This window comes from Chiloscyllium punctatum, chromosome 24 (assembly GCF_047496795.1).
Source record: "Chiloscyllium punctatum isolate Juve2018m chromosome 24, sChiPun1.3, whole genome shotgun sequence".
NCBI lineage: Eukaryota > Metazoa > Chordata > Chondrichthyes > Orectolobiformes > Hemiscylliidae > Chiloscyllium > Chiloscyllium punctatum.
Window position 1 is genome coordinate 66,285,091 of NC_092762.1, and position 13,625 is coordinate 66,298,715.

Here is a 13,625-nt window from a genome sequence, read left to right on the forward strand (position 1 = left end):
TTCCTTCTTTTTCTTAACCAAACCCTCAATTTCTTTAGTCATCATTAGTAAGTTTGCAGATGACACCAAATTTAGAGGTGTAGTGGACAGCAAAGAAGATACCTCAAATTACAACAGGATCTTGATCAGATGGGCCAATGGGCTGAGAAGTGGCAGATGGAGTTTAATTCAGATAAATGAGAGATGCTGCATTTTGGGAAAGCAAATTTTAGCAGAGCTTATACACTTAATGGTAAGGTCCTAGGGAGTGTTGCTGAACAGAGATCTTGGAGTGCAGGGTCATAGCCCCTTCAAAGTGGAGTTGCAGGTCTATAGGATAGTGAAGATGGCATTTGGTATGCTTTCCTTTACTGGTCAGAGTATGGAGTACAGGAGTCAGGAGGTCATGTTGCAGCTGTACAGGACATTGGTTAGGCCACTGTTGGAATATTGCGTGCCTCCAGACTGAAAAACAACCCTCCTATGGTTTCCTTCCTATCGGAAAGATGTTGTGAAACTTGAAAGGGTTCAGAAAAGACTTAACAAGAATGTTGCCAGGGTTGGAGGATTTGAACTATAGGGAGAGTTTGAATAGGCTGGGGCTGTTTTCCCTGGAGCCTCTGAGGCTGAGGGGTGACCTTAGATTTATACAATCATGCGGGGTATGGATAGGATAAATAGGCGAGGTATTTTCCTAGAGAGGAGGGAATCCAGAAATAGAGGGCATAGATTTAGGGGGAGGGGGGGGAAAAATTTGAAAGAGACCTAAGGGGCAACTTTTTCACGCAGAGGGTGGTGCATGTATGCATGAACTGCCAGAAGTGGAGGCTAGTACAACATTTAAAAAGGCATCTGTATTACATGAATAGGAAAGATATGGGCCAAATACTAGCAAATGGTCTGGATATGGATGAATTGGGCCAAACCGTCATCTTCAGTACTGCCCATCTGTGACTTTCTATAGTGCTTGAAGATTGAAAAGAAACCAAGCAATGAAAACACCAAACAGACTCTCGCTACCTATATCCACTTTGTGGAAAATCTGTCAAGCAACTGTTGGCATTACCCATAACATTTATAGCTTTTAGCACACATTTTGTAAGACTTACAAAATCAAGTGACCCCTGTCAAAGTTCACCAAAAGTCAGAAATTTGCAAACATTAATATTTAAGCAGCTATTAACAAGTATTTTTTTCATCAAGTTCATTTTTAAGAGTACGTGGTTCAGTGGTTAGCACTACTGCCTCACAGTGCCCAGGACCTGGGTTCAATTCCAAACCATAGGCGACTGTGTGGAGTTTGCATTCTCCCCGCATCTGCGTGGGTTTATTCCCGTTTCCTCCAATAGTCCAAAGATGTGGAGTGAATTGGTCATGCTAAATTGCCGTTGGTGTTCAAACAGGTGTTGATTAGCTGCATTAGTCAAGGGTAAATATAGGGTAGATGGGTCACTGAGGGTCTTGTTGGGCCAAAGGACCCTATTTCCACACTGTTGGAATTCTAATCTTCTGAAAGATGGAATAAATTTTAGGAAAGCATCAAATGCTTTCATACCAAAGCTTTGTTTACAAAGTCAAAAATCACTCCATCAGAACAATGGTGATATATCTGTACTTGAAAGAGCAATTATCCTGAAATTTCTGTCAGGCCAAATGGAATCTGTAGGTTTCAAGTCTAATAGTTTGAAAATATGGTGTACTTCTACTGCCTTAAAATTTACTCACCACAGTATGCTGTTTGCCAGGTTTCAAACTGAAATAACGAAATTAGCCCTTTAGTCCAGTATTGAACTGAGCTCCAAAATTTAAATTAATTGAAATTATGTTTTAGTTTAACACTCCAATCAGTTACAAATTCTGGTAAATGCATCTGTGGCTAATGTAATAAAAAAGGGGGAACCAAACCTATTCATATACAAAGCTATGGAATTGCTCAAATGTATGTTTTTGAGTGGAAGTCATGTTTTTAAATTTGACTTTCCACTTCATTTTTTTTAAGTTATCATATCAAAATTTGTTTGAATGATCACATCAGTTATTTATGAAAAAAGATATTTCAATATGTACTGTTTCCAACTTCTACTTTTCATGGACTAAAATAATTGTGTTTTAAAGAAAACAGACTCAAGGTGGTCAACAGACCAGATTAAGTTCACAAAACCAATGCAAGATAAATAACACTGTCAAAAATCTTCTTCATTTTAAAATTAAAAAAAGTGAAACTCAGCCAGGTTTCTTTTAGGCTATTCTTGAAATTTCACACATGAAAGATGCAAGTTTCAAAAATGTGTTCAGTTCCCATGTCCAGATCATTTCTGTATAGCGTTGAATAGTTGTGGTCCAAACTGACCCTTGCAGAACTCCACTAGTCACCGACTGCCATCTTGAAACTTATTCTTTTATCTCAAGCCATAACATAAGTCATTGTTTACACCTAATACTATAGGCCCTGCTCTCATTTAACAGCCTCATGTATTGCACTTTGTCATAAACCTTCGGGACACAAAATAGATTGCGTCCACTGATTCTCCTTTGTCTAACTTGCTAATTACCTCCTCAAAAGGAATTCTAACAGATTGGTCAGGAGTGACATCCCATTGAAGAAGCCAGGCTTATTCAACCTTATTTTACAAGGCTTTTTTATTTTAAAAAAAGTTATCCTCTGCTAGTTTTTTAAAAAAAGGCTCCTTATATTTCCACCAGTATTTTATTTTCACTTTTATGCTGTCCCTGGCTTCCCTTGTCAGCCATGGCTGACTCATCCTCTCCTTAATATGCTTTTTCATTCAGATGAATTTTTGTGGGTCCCAAATTATCCCCAGAAACTCCTGCCATTGCTGTTCCATCATCTTCCTTGCTTAGGCTTCCATTCCAATCAGCTCTGGCTAGCATCCCATGTGGAATGCTCTTCCCCAGAGGGCAGTGGAGGCCCAGTCTCTGGATTCATTTAAGAAAAAAAAAAGAGTTGGATAAAGCTCTCAAGGATAGTGGAATCAAGGGTTATGGAGAGAAGGCAGGAACAGGATACTGATTAAGGATGATCAGCCATGATCATATTGAATGGTGGTGCAGGCTCAAAGGGCAGAATGGCCTACTCCTGCACCTATTGTCGATTGTCTTTGTAGTCACCTTTACCCAATTGTAAAACCATTACATGGGATTCATTCTTCTCCCCGAACTGCAAGGTGAGTTCTGTCACATTGTGGTCACTGCTCCCTAGGGGTTCCTTTGCCTTCAGTCTGCCACATTACACACACATCACTAAATCCAGAAATGCCTCTACAAGCTGCTTCAGTAAAACAAAAAAAGACACCATCTTTTAGACATTTCACAAATGTCTTTTCTTTAAAATCTACAACCTGATTTTCCCAGTCTAACATATTGAAGGCCTTCAAGATTATTGCAAATGTCTTTCTTACAGCTTTTCTATTTTCTTCCCCACATCCTGACCACTGCGAGGCAGCCTATATAAAACTCTCATCAGGGAATTTATTCCTTTGCGGTTCAACTCTACCCCCACAGATTCTACACCTGGCCCTATAAAATTGCTTATTGATTTACTTTCATCTTTTACTAGAAAGATAACAGCGACCCTCCCACCTATCCTTTCAATATTCAGTTCCCAGCCCTGAAAACCTTGCAGCCACAATCGGAGATACCGACAACATTATATTTGCCATTTTCAACGTGTGCTACAAACTCATTTGTTTTATATACTGAATTTAAGTACAAAACCCTCAGTCCTGTTTCAACTGACCCCATTCTCAGTTGTCCCCTTATCTGCTGTATCTGAAGTTAGCTTCCTGACCCCTTCCATACTCTAACCTCTGATGAGCCGACCCCTGCTTTAACTCTTTCCACAATATTCCATGCAAACAAACCCAGCGTTCCCCCTTAAATCAGATAAGATTGTAAAATTCAACAGCACAGACGATCAAGTAGGAATTTTAGATTCAAATGGGGGAAATTCAATCCAAAACCAGGGACAGAAAACAAGAATTTTAAGAATAGAGCTGTTGGATTAAAATAAGTTTTTTTTAAAGGAAGGAGTGGTCATACTTTGACTAATTCAATGCCAAAAGGATGACTGACAGTAAACATTAATCATCTAATTTTTAAAAAGTACTAAAACTGAAGTGTCAGCTTTAATTTGCATTTACTGCACAAATGCAGCAATTTCAAACATGGTGCAGTATATCTTGGACATATCTTTTAGATCTGCCCTTAACCACGTACCTGAACTCAGCTGGATAGCCACAAGTTCCACAGCTTCACTTACATTTGTGGGAAAAATATGGTCCACATGAAGAATAACTATTGTTGACCACTATCAAATGCATATAATGTAGCTGCTGTATTAATTTAACTATCATACACTTATTTAATAAAATCTATCCTGGAGGAACAATAACCTTAGTATTTGAAAGTGGGAAAGACATGATAGTTACAGCTTCTTCTGGTTTTAAGGGGTTTAATTCCTCAGCACATTGAATTTAGGCAAGTGAAAGCACTGCCCAAGGTACTGAGCAAAGCATCACATACATAGTGTTTAAGATAAAAAAACAACAATTCAACACTCCATCCTCTATGAACCACATTCAATGCAATTCATACTTACCTTGATGGATACCCAGCAGCACTGAGACGGATTGTTTCAATAACACCACAGGCTCTTAATTGTTGTACCATTCTTTTTGGATTAAACCTGAAGCAGAAATGCCAAAAACTTTGACCTCAATAGCCTTTAACTACAAGTGAAGTAGAGCTCAAATACTCAGTCCTGAGTAACATACTGTATTGCTTTACTACATTTCGCAGTTAAAGCTAGTTATTCATCAGCTTCTTTCATACATTACAACACGGTCTGAAACTGGGGTAGTAGTCACATTAAAATTTAACACAGGTAGCTGCCATCCAGATGATCCATTTTTTGGAGGTATCCAATTAATCCCACTCTCCATATTGCCTCAGCTCCACCACCTCTCCTCCCCCCTGCACCCTCCCCCCCCCCCCAACCCAGGTATTTATCCAGCTCAATATTGAACATTACTGAATATTCCTTTCTGCAATGCATTCCAGGTCACAACGCGAGTTTCACAACTCTTACCCACTCCATCATCTGAAACCCCTCTCTTCATATTATGAAGATTTCCGATACCCTTAGCTGAAGAAGTTATATTTGAATAAAGTACAGGGCCCTCAATTAATTAAGAAAAAGCAGGGAAGCTTTGCAGACTGACAGCTTTCAAAAAAAAAAGATAGTAAATATTTTACCTTAAGACTGATCACTAATTCTCAGGTCTTTATCTTCATTTACCCACACCCCCAAAATTAAGTGAAATTTACAGTTGTATAATTCCAGTTTTAAAGTCAGCACTCAATTATAACAATATTTGTACTGAGAACAGTGGCATTGTTTTTGAACTAAAATGTTTGCATTTAAAGTAAGAGACTTCAATGAAATCTGTATTAGATGCATTTACCATAATGATTATGCCACAAAAGATGCTGTAGCCATCCTTTATGTAATAAAAAGTCCTCCAGAAAGTACAAAACATGAGGAGCAACAGTAAAACATTTTCCCCAAGTTGTTGTCACAGCCACTTTGTATTTTATAATGGCACAATTTTTTTAAAAAACCAAGGCATTTCACAAATGGAAAAAAGAGAAGGGAAAAACATGCAACAAGCTAGAGAGAGATCAACCAACTAGGTACAGTCAAAATAAATAGAGGTATGGAGATGGTTCAGAGGTAGTGATGTAATAAAGCAAAAGGATTGAGTAGATCTGATTGAAATGTTTAATGTGAAAACATTTTCGCAAAATTGGAATCAAATATTTTCATTGACAGAATTCTCTCTCATTCAAAATCTATTCATTTGTATAGCGTTCGAATCAAACATCCATATATCTTTCTCTTGATAGATTCCTTAGTTCTCTTAGCAAAGCTGTGCACAGCCTGGGATGAAAATGAAAAACCCAATGGAAGCAGAATCCATGGTCATTATTTTAAATGATCAAAAGAAAACTTGAGAAATTGTAGTGGAATGAGGCTAAAGTAGATTGTTTTGCACTTCCCCCTCAAACTCTGCACATCTTTGTCTGCAACATTTTAAAGCATCATTTTTGTTTTTTTGGGTAGAATTATATGCTTTGCATATCTTGCCCATTGACCTAATGGCAAAAATGTACTTCACACCTGTCTCAGGAGAATCAAAAACACATTTACACTTATTGACATTGAAAAACAGCAGTGGCAGATTTACTCACAAGAACGGTTCCTTTGTATCATTTGGCTTTAGGCAGCGGACATAGTGAGGAGATGTTGAATTCAAAGTTTCCATTAGGAGATTAAGTGATGCTCGAAACTACAGAAAACAACATCATATGTTTCTCAGTAACTTGTAAACACTTAAAATGCTATAGATTAGTCTGAAGTAGTCAGCTCGAACTCCAATTAGACAGTGTGATAGTAGATCAGCATACAGAACATGTAAGCACATCAACACGTCTATGCAAATTTCTGAAACAACCAAACAACATAAGCACAGTTGTCATATCACTTCAAGAAGCAGAGTTGGTGGTGATAGAGGAAAGCTAAAAAGGAAAACAAGAGAATCAGAACCAACAGAGATGTTTCTGAAACTCATCTTGGGCTGAAGGCAGAGTAAAATTGCTTCAAAGCTGGCTGGTTATTCGCAACCCCCAATTTTATATCCACCACACTGCAACATAGATAGGTTTCTGCACTGTATTATAAGATAACTCACCAACTTCACCATAAATATTATCAATTTCATCCCTAATCCCTCTAACTAGAGGGAGTATTTCCTTAACCACCTCCACAAAGCAGATTATATTTAAAATTTAAATCTCCTCTTAGTATTCAGTTTTACTGGAGCACTCAATATAGAAACTTAAAAAGCAATTGGTCACAGTTAACCACCCAGTACTCATCCCCATTAATCCACCCATTCTATCCCACTGTGCATCACCTACATAATAGAAGGTCAACATCACACCACTGACCTCCAACACCTGAAATTCCAACTCCAGGATTGAAGACACATGTAGCACAACTAGGAGTGCTGGAAAAATGCTACAAGTTAAATTCCCTGGCCAGAAAAAACAAAATCACTCCATTGTGTGCTCTGGACTGACTACCACATTAGCCCCTTGATTTAGTTTACTACACTAATGAAGACTCATGATCTATTATTATTTGGATCTCCGGTTTCTAAAGTGGACAGAACATGTACAGTTAGGCTTGATTGTATTTCTACAGCAAGTTAAGAACAGGATACTATATATGGGCTGAATTTAGCCAAAACATGGTCAAACATCAATATTAGGGCATTTCTTTGAACTCTAGTACATTCTTTCATGTAATTTTATGTTGCATTAAACATGCATCCTACCTTCATGGCTCTGTTCTCACTCTAGCTAGCAAAGTGCTCACTGCTGCCAGGAGTTGCTGGCCTTTTCACCACTGGACAAGGTTTTAAAGCTCAGCTGGGCATCAGTCCAGACTCTGCAGGAAATTGCCCTTCAAGGTTCCAGTGTGTGGGAAACTACATCGGAAATTACCAGAGCAAAGTTGGCACCCCCACTTTCCCGACAGGGACCTGCTGGCCCTGTTAAAGAGGGTGGAGAAAAAAGGACCATCCTCAGAACCATCTGACGACCACAGCTTCTCCTGAAGTTACCATTTGGGGCAACACTGTCTTCACAGCTTAGAGGAACACCTGCAGGGCTGACTGTGACCCATTCCCTGGACTGGAATGATACAGAAACCTAGATTCTGATCAATGGCTGACTGACTGCATTCCATGAACAGGTATTAGCTGATGCCTTGACTTACTGTGGTGGATCATCCTGACAACAGTCCCCCTGAATATGACCAAGGCAGACTCCTCTTAAACATTGAGATAAAGTCATTTGGTTGAAGCAGATTTTTATCACAAGCTAAGGCACATGGTACAGGTGTGTTGTTTACTGGCAATGATGTGTCAACAACAAAAGACTGCTTGGCTTTGTCTACACTAAAAGGAAAGTCCAGACAGAAGTACTGCAAGCTCTGAAAGCAAAGCACAAAAAGTCAAAGCAATCAGAGTTGCTTTAAGCATCCAAGCAGATGCAAAATGAGTGATTACTAAGAAAACAAGCCAAGAGCCCCATGAAGTGTCCTGTGCCAAATGTTAGATACCTGCTATGCACAGGGCCTGGCAGTGGCAACGCAATGAAATGTTTCAGTGAGTTCTAAAGGGCAGATCTGAAGTACTGCACTGTACTATAACTCAATGCAGGATAGAGTTACGCTGGCAATTTTCCATGCCAACATTTAGATGGAGTGTGCAGGTGGTCACTGCCCATGGAACGTGCCATGTTGTTGAGAAGTGCTGGCCCAGATGGAGAGGTCAACAAGCCGCAGCTGCCAGGTAGCCATTCATGCTGGGAATGTGCACCATGATTCTCTCTACTGCCTGGGAAAACAGCAAGCCTTCGTTGAAGTGAGGCAAGATTTGGTAATAAAGGAAGTGTTAATGCACTCAACTTGGACCCTTGCCACTCACGAGCTAGCCAGTCAAACACTTTTGACCTGTCAAAAAATCTTTCCATTTTATACTTCACCAGCCATCACCATTGCTCATGTTATTTACAGGATGAGAAAATCCCACCCATTGTTTTAGTTTTGCTTCTGAGTCTGAGTGATTTCAGGTTGTCTGGAAACTTGATTAAGTGATTGAATTATGCTTGGAAAACAAAAGATGATAAATAGTTCAATGCCCTATAAACTGTTGTATCGGGTAAAAAGAAAATATACAACAATGCACTCTATGACTTAGGGAGACAAAAGACAAAGATAGTACTATCTAGGTCAGCAAGTATGCAGACATCCTTCAAAGACAGCAGAGTGCAGTCTCAAGTGGTCAGGGCAGGGAATTGTCGTCTGAGTGGCTTAAGCAAGAGAAAAATCTCCAACAGACTGCTTTAGAAGGAGGCTTTTAAAAGGAAGCCGAATGTCAAGTGTGCAAGCTTTGATAGCGTCAAGAATAATTAAATAGCATCAAGCAAAAACAAAAGTTTTCCAAAAATAAAACCAAATTGTAGCTGCACCCTCTAAACCGGGAATTTATAATGAAATTTCAACTGGAAATGGCGATCCTTCAAATAAGGCTTGAATAAGATTTTGATCCTCTTACCTTCAGTCTTATCTGATATTTCTAATAAGACTTTCAAATAAGTTTTATTCTATAACAGTTAGCATTTTTTGTGTAATAGATTACACACATTGTTATAAAGTACATTAACAACCTGTGACTGACCGCTATAAAGTAAACTAAATTACACAAACAACTGTAGGATCACACTTGCCTTGTATTATCAGCTGGGATCACCACTATACTCCCCACAACCAGCCTTGAGACATTTAGATTTTTGGAATTATTTGGGCAAAAGCTTTGAGCATGGAGATTTTCACACACTTGTATTACAACTTTTAGGTCTATGTCTCATTGTACCATGTTCTGCTCAATTAGAGCTTTAGATTTTGGAATTAGGAAAGATCTATTTTTTTTTTAAATCCTAGGTAATGTAAAAAATTTCTAGATTGGTCGAGCTAGTGGAAGGCACCATTAAAATGTGCGTTATTATTTTTCAAAAGGAAATGCTGAATATCATACCAGTCCTGAGAGAAATTTTAATATCAGCACTTTTGCTGTCAAACATGAAGTTAATAAAATATTTGCATCAACTGTTATAGAGCCAATATTGAAAATCTAAGCATATTCTGTTTTAGAAAATGAAGTTTATTACCTGGTACCCCACTGTTTTTCTGTGTTCACTTGTCACTGGTAAGGCCTTTTTTAAAGACTTTAAAGTTATATTGGAGATCTGGCCTCTTCTTGCAGAAGTATCACCATCATGGAACAGCTCAGAAATCAGCTCAGACTTTGGAAACAAGTAACAAGATGACAAAAATCTCAACATTGAGAATTGGGGCAGATTTCTAATTATTTGCTTACAACATAGATTACATTTTGGATAACAATGACCAATTCTACTCATTAAAACAGGTTCAGCCTTGCAATAAGTTCCCCAAACTCAACCCCATAGCAATGATGAGAAAAACCCAGTCATTGCCAGACACAGACTTTCTACTTAACTCCTTGTACACAATGGGGTTCACTGAATGCCACGAATTTATCCAATACTCCTATATTCCTCAAATCTCAATATAATTAACTATCCACTACATCTGTCCTCCACTGCTAAATTACAATCCCTTTTCAATATTCCATCAAGCCTATTCCCTGCAATGACTTATCCTATGCTTTCTTCTATGAATCTACTTTCTGCGTCTTTGCAATATATCCATAACAGGCCAGCACAGAAAAACACTAAACATCCATTTGTTCCTGCTGTTCTGACCAGCTCCAAAGTTATGGATAAGCCAAAAATTTTCAGTAAGCTGCAAAGCATTCAGTTCCCATCCATTAGCAATTGTGCTCAACTCTATCATCTTCTGTATTGTCTGTTTGAACAGAACCCAATGACAAAATGCTTCTATTGACCTCAAAAGTAATCTTCAAATCCAATCCAATAGCATCTATGTGTAACTCTAACATTCCATCTCCAACACACCCACACAAACAAAACATTTCAATGCTAAACTCTCAATTTCAGATTTCTCCTGTTCTCTTCCACACTCCCTTATAATACCCTACACAAAGTTCAGCTCAGCTAAAACCATTTACATGTTACCCGTTACCTAGAAAAGCTTCATAGGCTCATATACCAAGGCATGAACTTTAAAATACTTATCTGAAAATCCAATGGTTGTCACATTTGTAAATTTCCAAAACCCAATCCCAGCACACTTGTTCTTATCTTCCAATTAGCTGAAATTTCAGTCATTAAAATTCTCTAAAACCATTTCCTTTTTGTCCATATTCTCAAAAGCCTTACCAAACTCTTGAAGTGTTTCATTGTGGTCATTGTGTTCTTCTTTCCCCCCCACCCCCCACCACCACCCCACATCTACCAGTATCCTACACCCACCTTCACTTTTCAAACCACCAAGAATGTTTTAACCCATTAAGGAAATCTATTGTTCCCATTTTTGTTATGTACAATCCTTTTATAGGAGTTATTCTTTGTATGTGGAATATGTTGACAATCCATTGTCTATTTCTCATCCACACTATCAAAGCATCAATAGTGAACTATACTGTAGGACCGGAGTCCATTTACATATGGCAGGCATTTTAAAATTCATATTTTTGATTTCTTGATTAAAATTGATGCTGAAAATCATGACCATGAAACATGTTATCAGTAATTTTTAGTTAACTTCAAATTAAGTTAGTTAGGACCTCTCCGACTCCAATTGCATAATCTAACCACTTGTGTTAGTGCATGGTTATCAAATCCAAGGTTAAAACTGGCTTTGATCACAAAGGAATAAAGCATGTTGTAATGTATAATTGGCAAAGTTTCCATTTGATTTACACCGAGCTGCATGAAAACAGGTGCAACATTAATACACAGCCAAAATAATTCTCAAAGCTAGAGACACATAACTAGACTACCTACACTGTTCAGAGGCAAGATTCCGACACATTAACTGTAATTTAATCTCATTGATCTCATAATGAAAGTTGAAATGATATGACTCCAATCTGCAGACTGTAAAAAAGGTTACCTTTCACAATCTGCAGAGTTTTGTGATTTGTAAGGGCTTCATAACCTGAGAAGTCAACTACAACAAACCCTGTTTAAGTTGAAGTCATAATAAAGTGACCTAGTCTTGTTGTAGAATTTAAATCACTTAATAACATCCAGTCAAGAAAGTATGAGAAACAAGAAATGTATTTAGAAGAGATACCCTTAGTTGGAGAGCTAGATGCACGATGAATCAGTTGAATTCCTTTGTGGTACAAGTTGTATGGTGTTATGTTTAATTAGGAATCAGGAACCCGCTATGTAATCCTATTGTTACATTTCATCAATTCAATTAGATTTTACTTTTTTTTTTAAAAATCAGGCAATTATTTCACATGTAGCTTTACAGACATATCAAGTGCTCACAAGTGGGTCAAAACATCTATGAAAATGTTATTAAGTTGTGGATCAATGAAAATTTTCAAGTTTCAATATGAATTGCAAAAATTTACTTTACATTGTAGAAACCTGGTGAATAGATCAAGCTAGATAACGAATTTATAAAGCCACAATCTTAAAAATTTCTAAATGTAATCAGAAAATTTTAATCAGCAATGTTTGAGAATGTAAGCTTCAAAATTTTTGCATTTTGGAAATGAGACTATCCCATTCCACCTAGAATAGACACTACAATTCAGACCCACGGGAACTGGTTCAATACAATACAATACAATGCTTCCATGAACTAGGTCAAGAGTGCTTACCTTACTTGCTTTCAAAATGTTAATTGGTTCTTCATAAACTGTGTCTCTATTTTTCTCTAAAAATCCTTCACACTGATACAGCACCTAGGAGGTGATTCATAAAGCTTCTTTATAGATATAACATTGAATAAATCTTCTTGACCCAGTCACTTTCTGACATTTAGTGTCTGATTCATAGCCCACATCACTTAAAAGAGAGAGGGGATGCGGTCTTCAGTCAGGCAACTTTATTTTACTGTTGGATAATAAGCAGCATTCAAGGTGAAGAACATCTCACCAAGCAAAAAACAAAGTGAAATTGGGAAAATTCTATCTGGTATGAAACTACACCAACTTAAAATCAACTAGATGTAGGAAAGATTCTGCAGACTATTTTAATTGGCATGGGTTGATGGTGGTGGCTGATAAGCTTGTTACATCGACCCCAATGCTTCTACCAGTATCACTCGGAGCCACTGATATGAAGTGGTGATAGGTTCAACAGTGTGTACAGACATTTAGCTCAATTATGAAGAGGGAGTAGATCTATTACTTAATAGCTCATAACATTGTTTGGAATACATCAAGAGCTCAGACTCCACTTAAAACTCAAGTTTGCTACTGCTGAAACATTCTCTCAACTTTGGTCATAATAATTGAAGTAAAAAATAAATAATTTACCATAATTCCATAGGGAGGGACAGTGGACAGTTTAATCTAAAGGTGACCATACCTCAGGCAAAGGGACAGGTTGAGACAGAGGGACCTTCATGGCAACCTCAGCCTGAACTGAACTTGCACTGTTGGCATCACTCTGCATTACAAACCAGCCAACTCAACTACCCCAACCCCTAAAACACAGAACCCACATTGAGAATCCTTCATATGTTGGAGCTTACTGATTGATCTCATTGGCATTTTCAGGTAGTGCCTGCCTTATACAGCAAAAAAGTTACTCAAAACAGGAGTACAAGACTGCTACTGAAATATAGTGTTTATATTTTAAAACTGAAAATTTAAACGATGCCTAAATTACCAGTTTTCTGCCAGGCCTCAAAAAGGTTTAGACAGTGTCAACTTCAAAAGAGTTAAGTAGACATGGAGTACATTTCAAAAGATTTGCTTCTTTAAATTCTTTGAAATTCCAGCTCCTTTCATCTTCTGTCATGACCAGGAGTCTGAATTCCCAAGAACTGTGAACATTTTTAAGCTCCATTCAAATAATGTCTTTTTAAAAGA

The 13,625-nt window shown here is 37.8% G+C and overlaps 1 protein-coding gene across 1 annotated transcript in view; it reads right to left on the bottom strand.

Moving 5' to 3' along the window:
• The window catches only part of LOC140494650 (unconventional myosin-Vb-like), a 297,411-nt gene that overhangs the window by 88,278 nt on the left and 195,508 nt on the right, over nt 1-13,625 (bottom strand). The window contains exons 14-17 of the mRNA XM_072594066.1: nt 12,408-12,491; nt 9,796-9,930; nt 6,250-6,347; nt 4,598-4,684 (exon numbers count right to left, since the gene is read on the bottom strand). Of these exons, the coding sequence (XP_072450167.1) occupies nt 4,598-4,684; nt 6,250-6,347; nt 9,796-9,930; nt 12,408-12,491 (404 nt within the window). The remainder of the gene's footprint in view (nt 1-4,597; nt 4,685-6,249; nt 6,348-9,795; nt 9,931-12,407; nt 12,492-13,625) is intronic.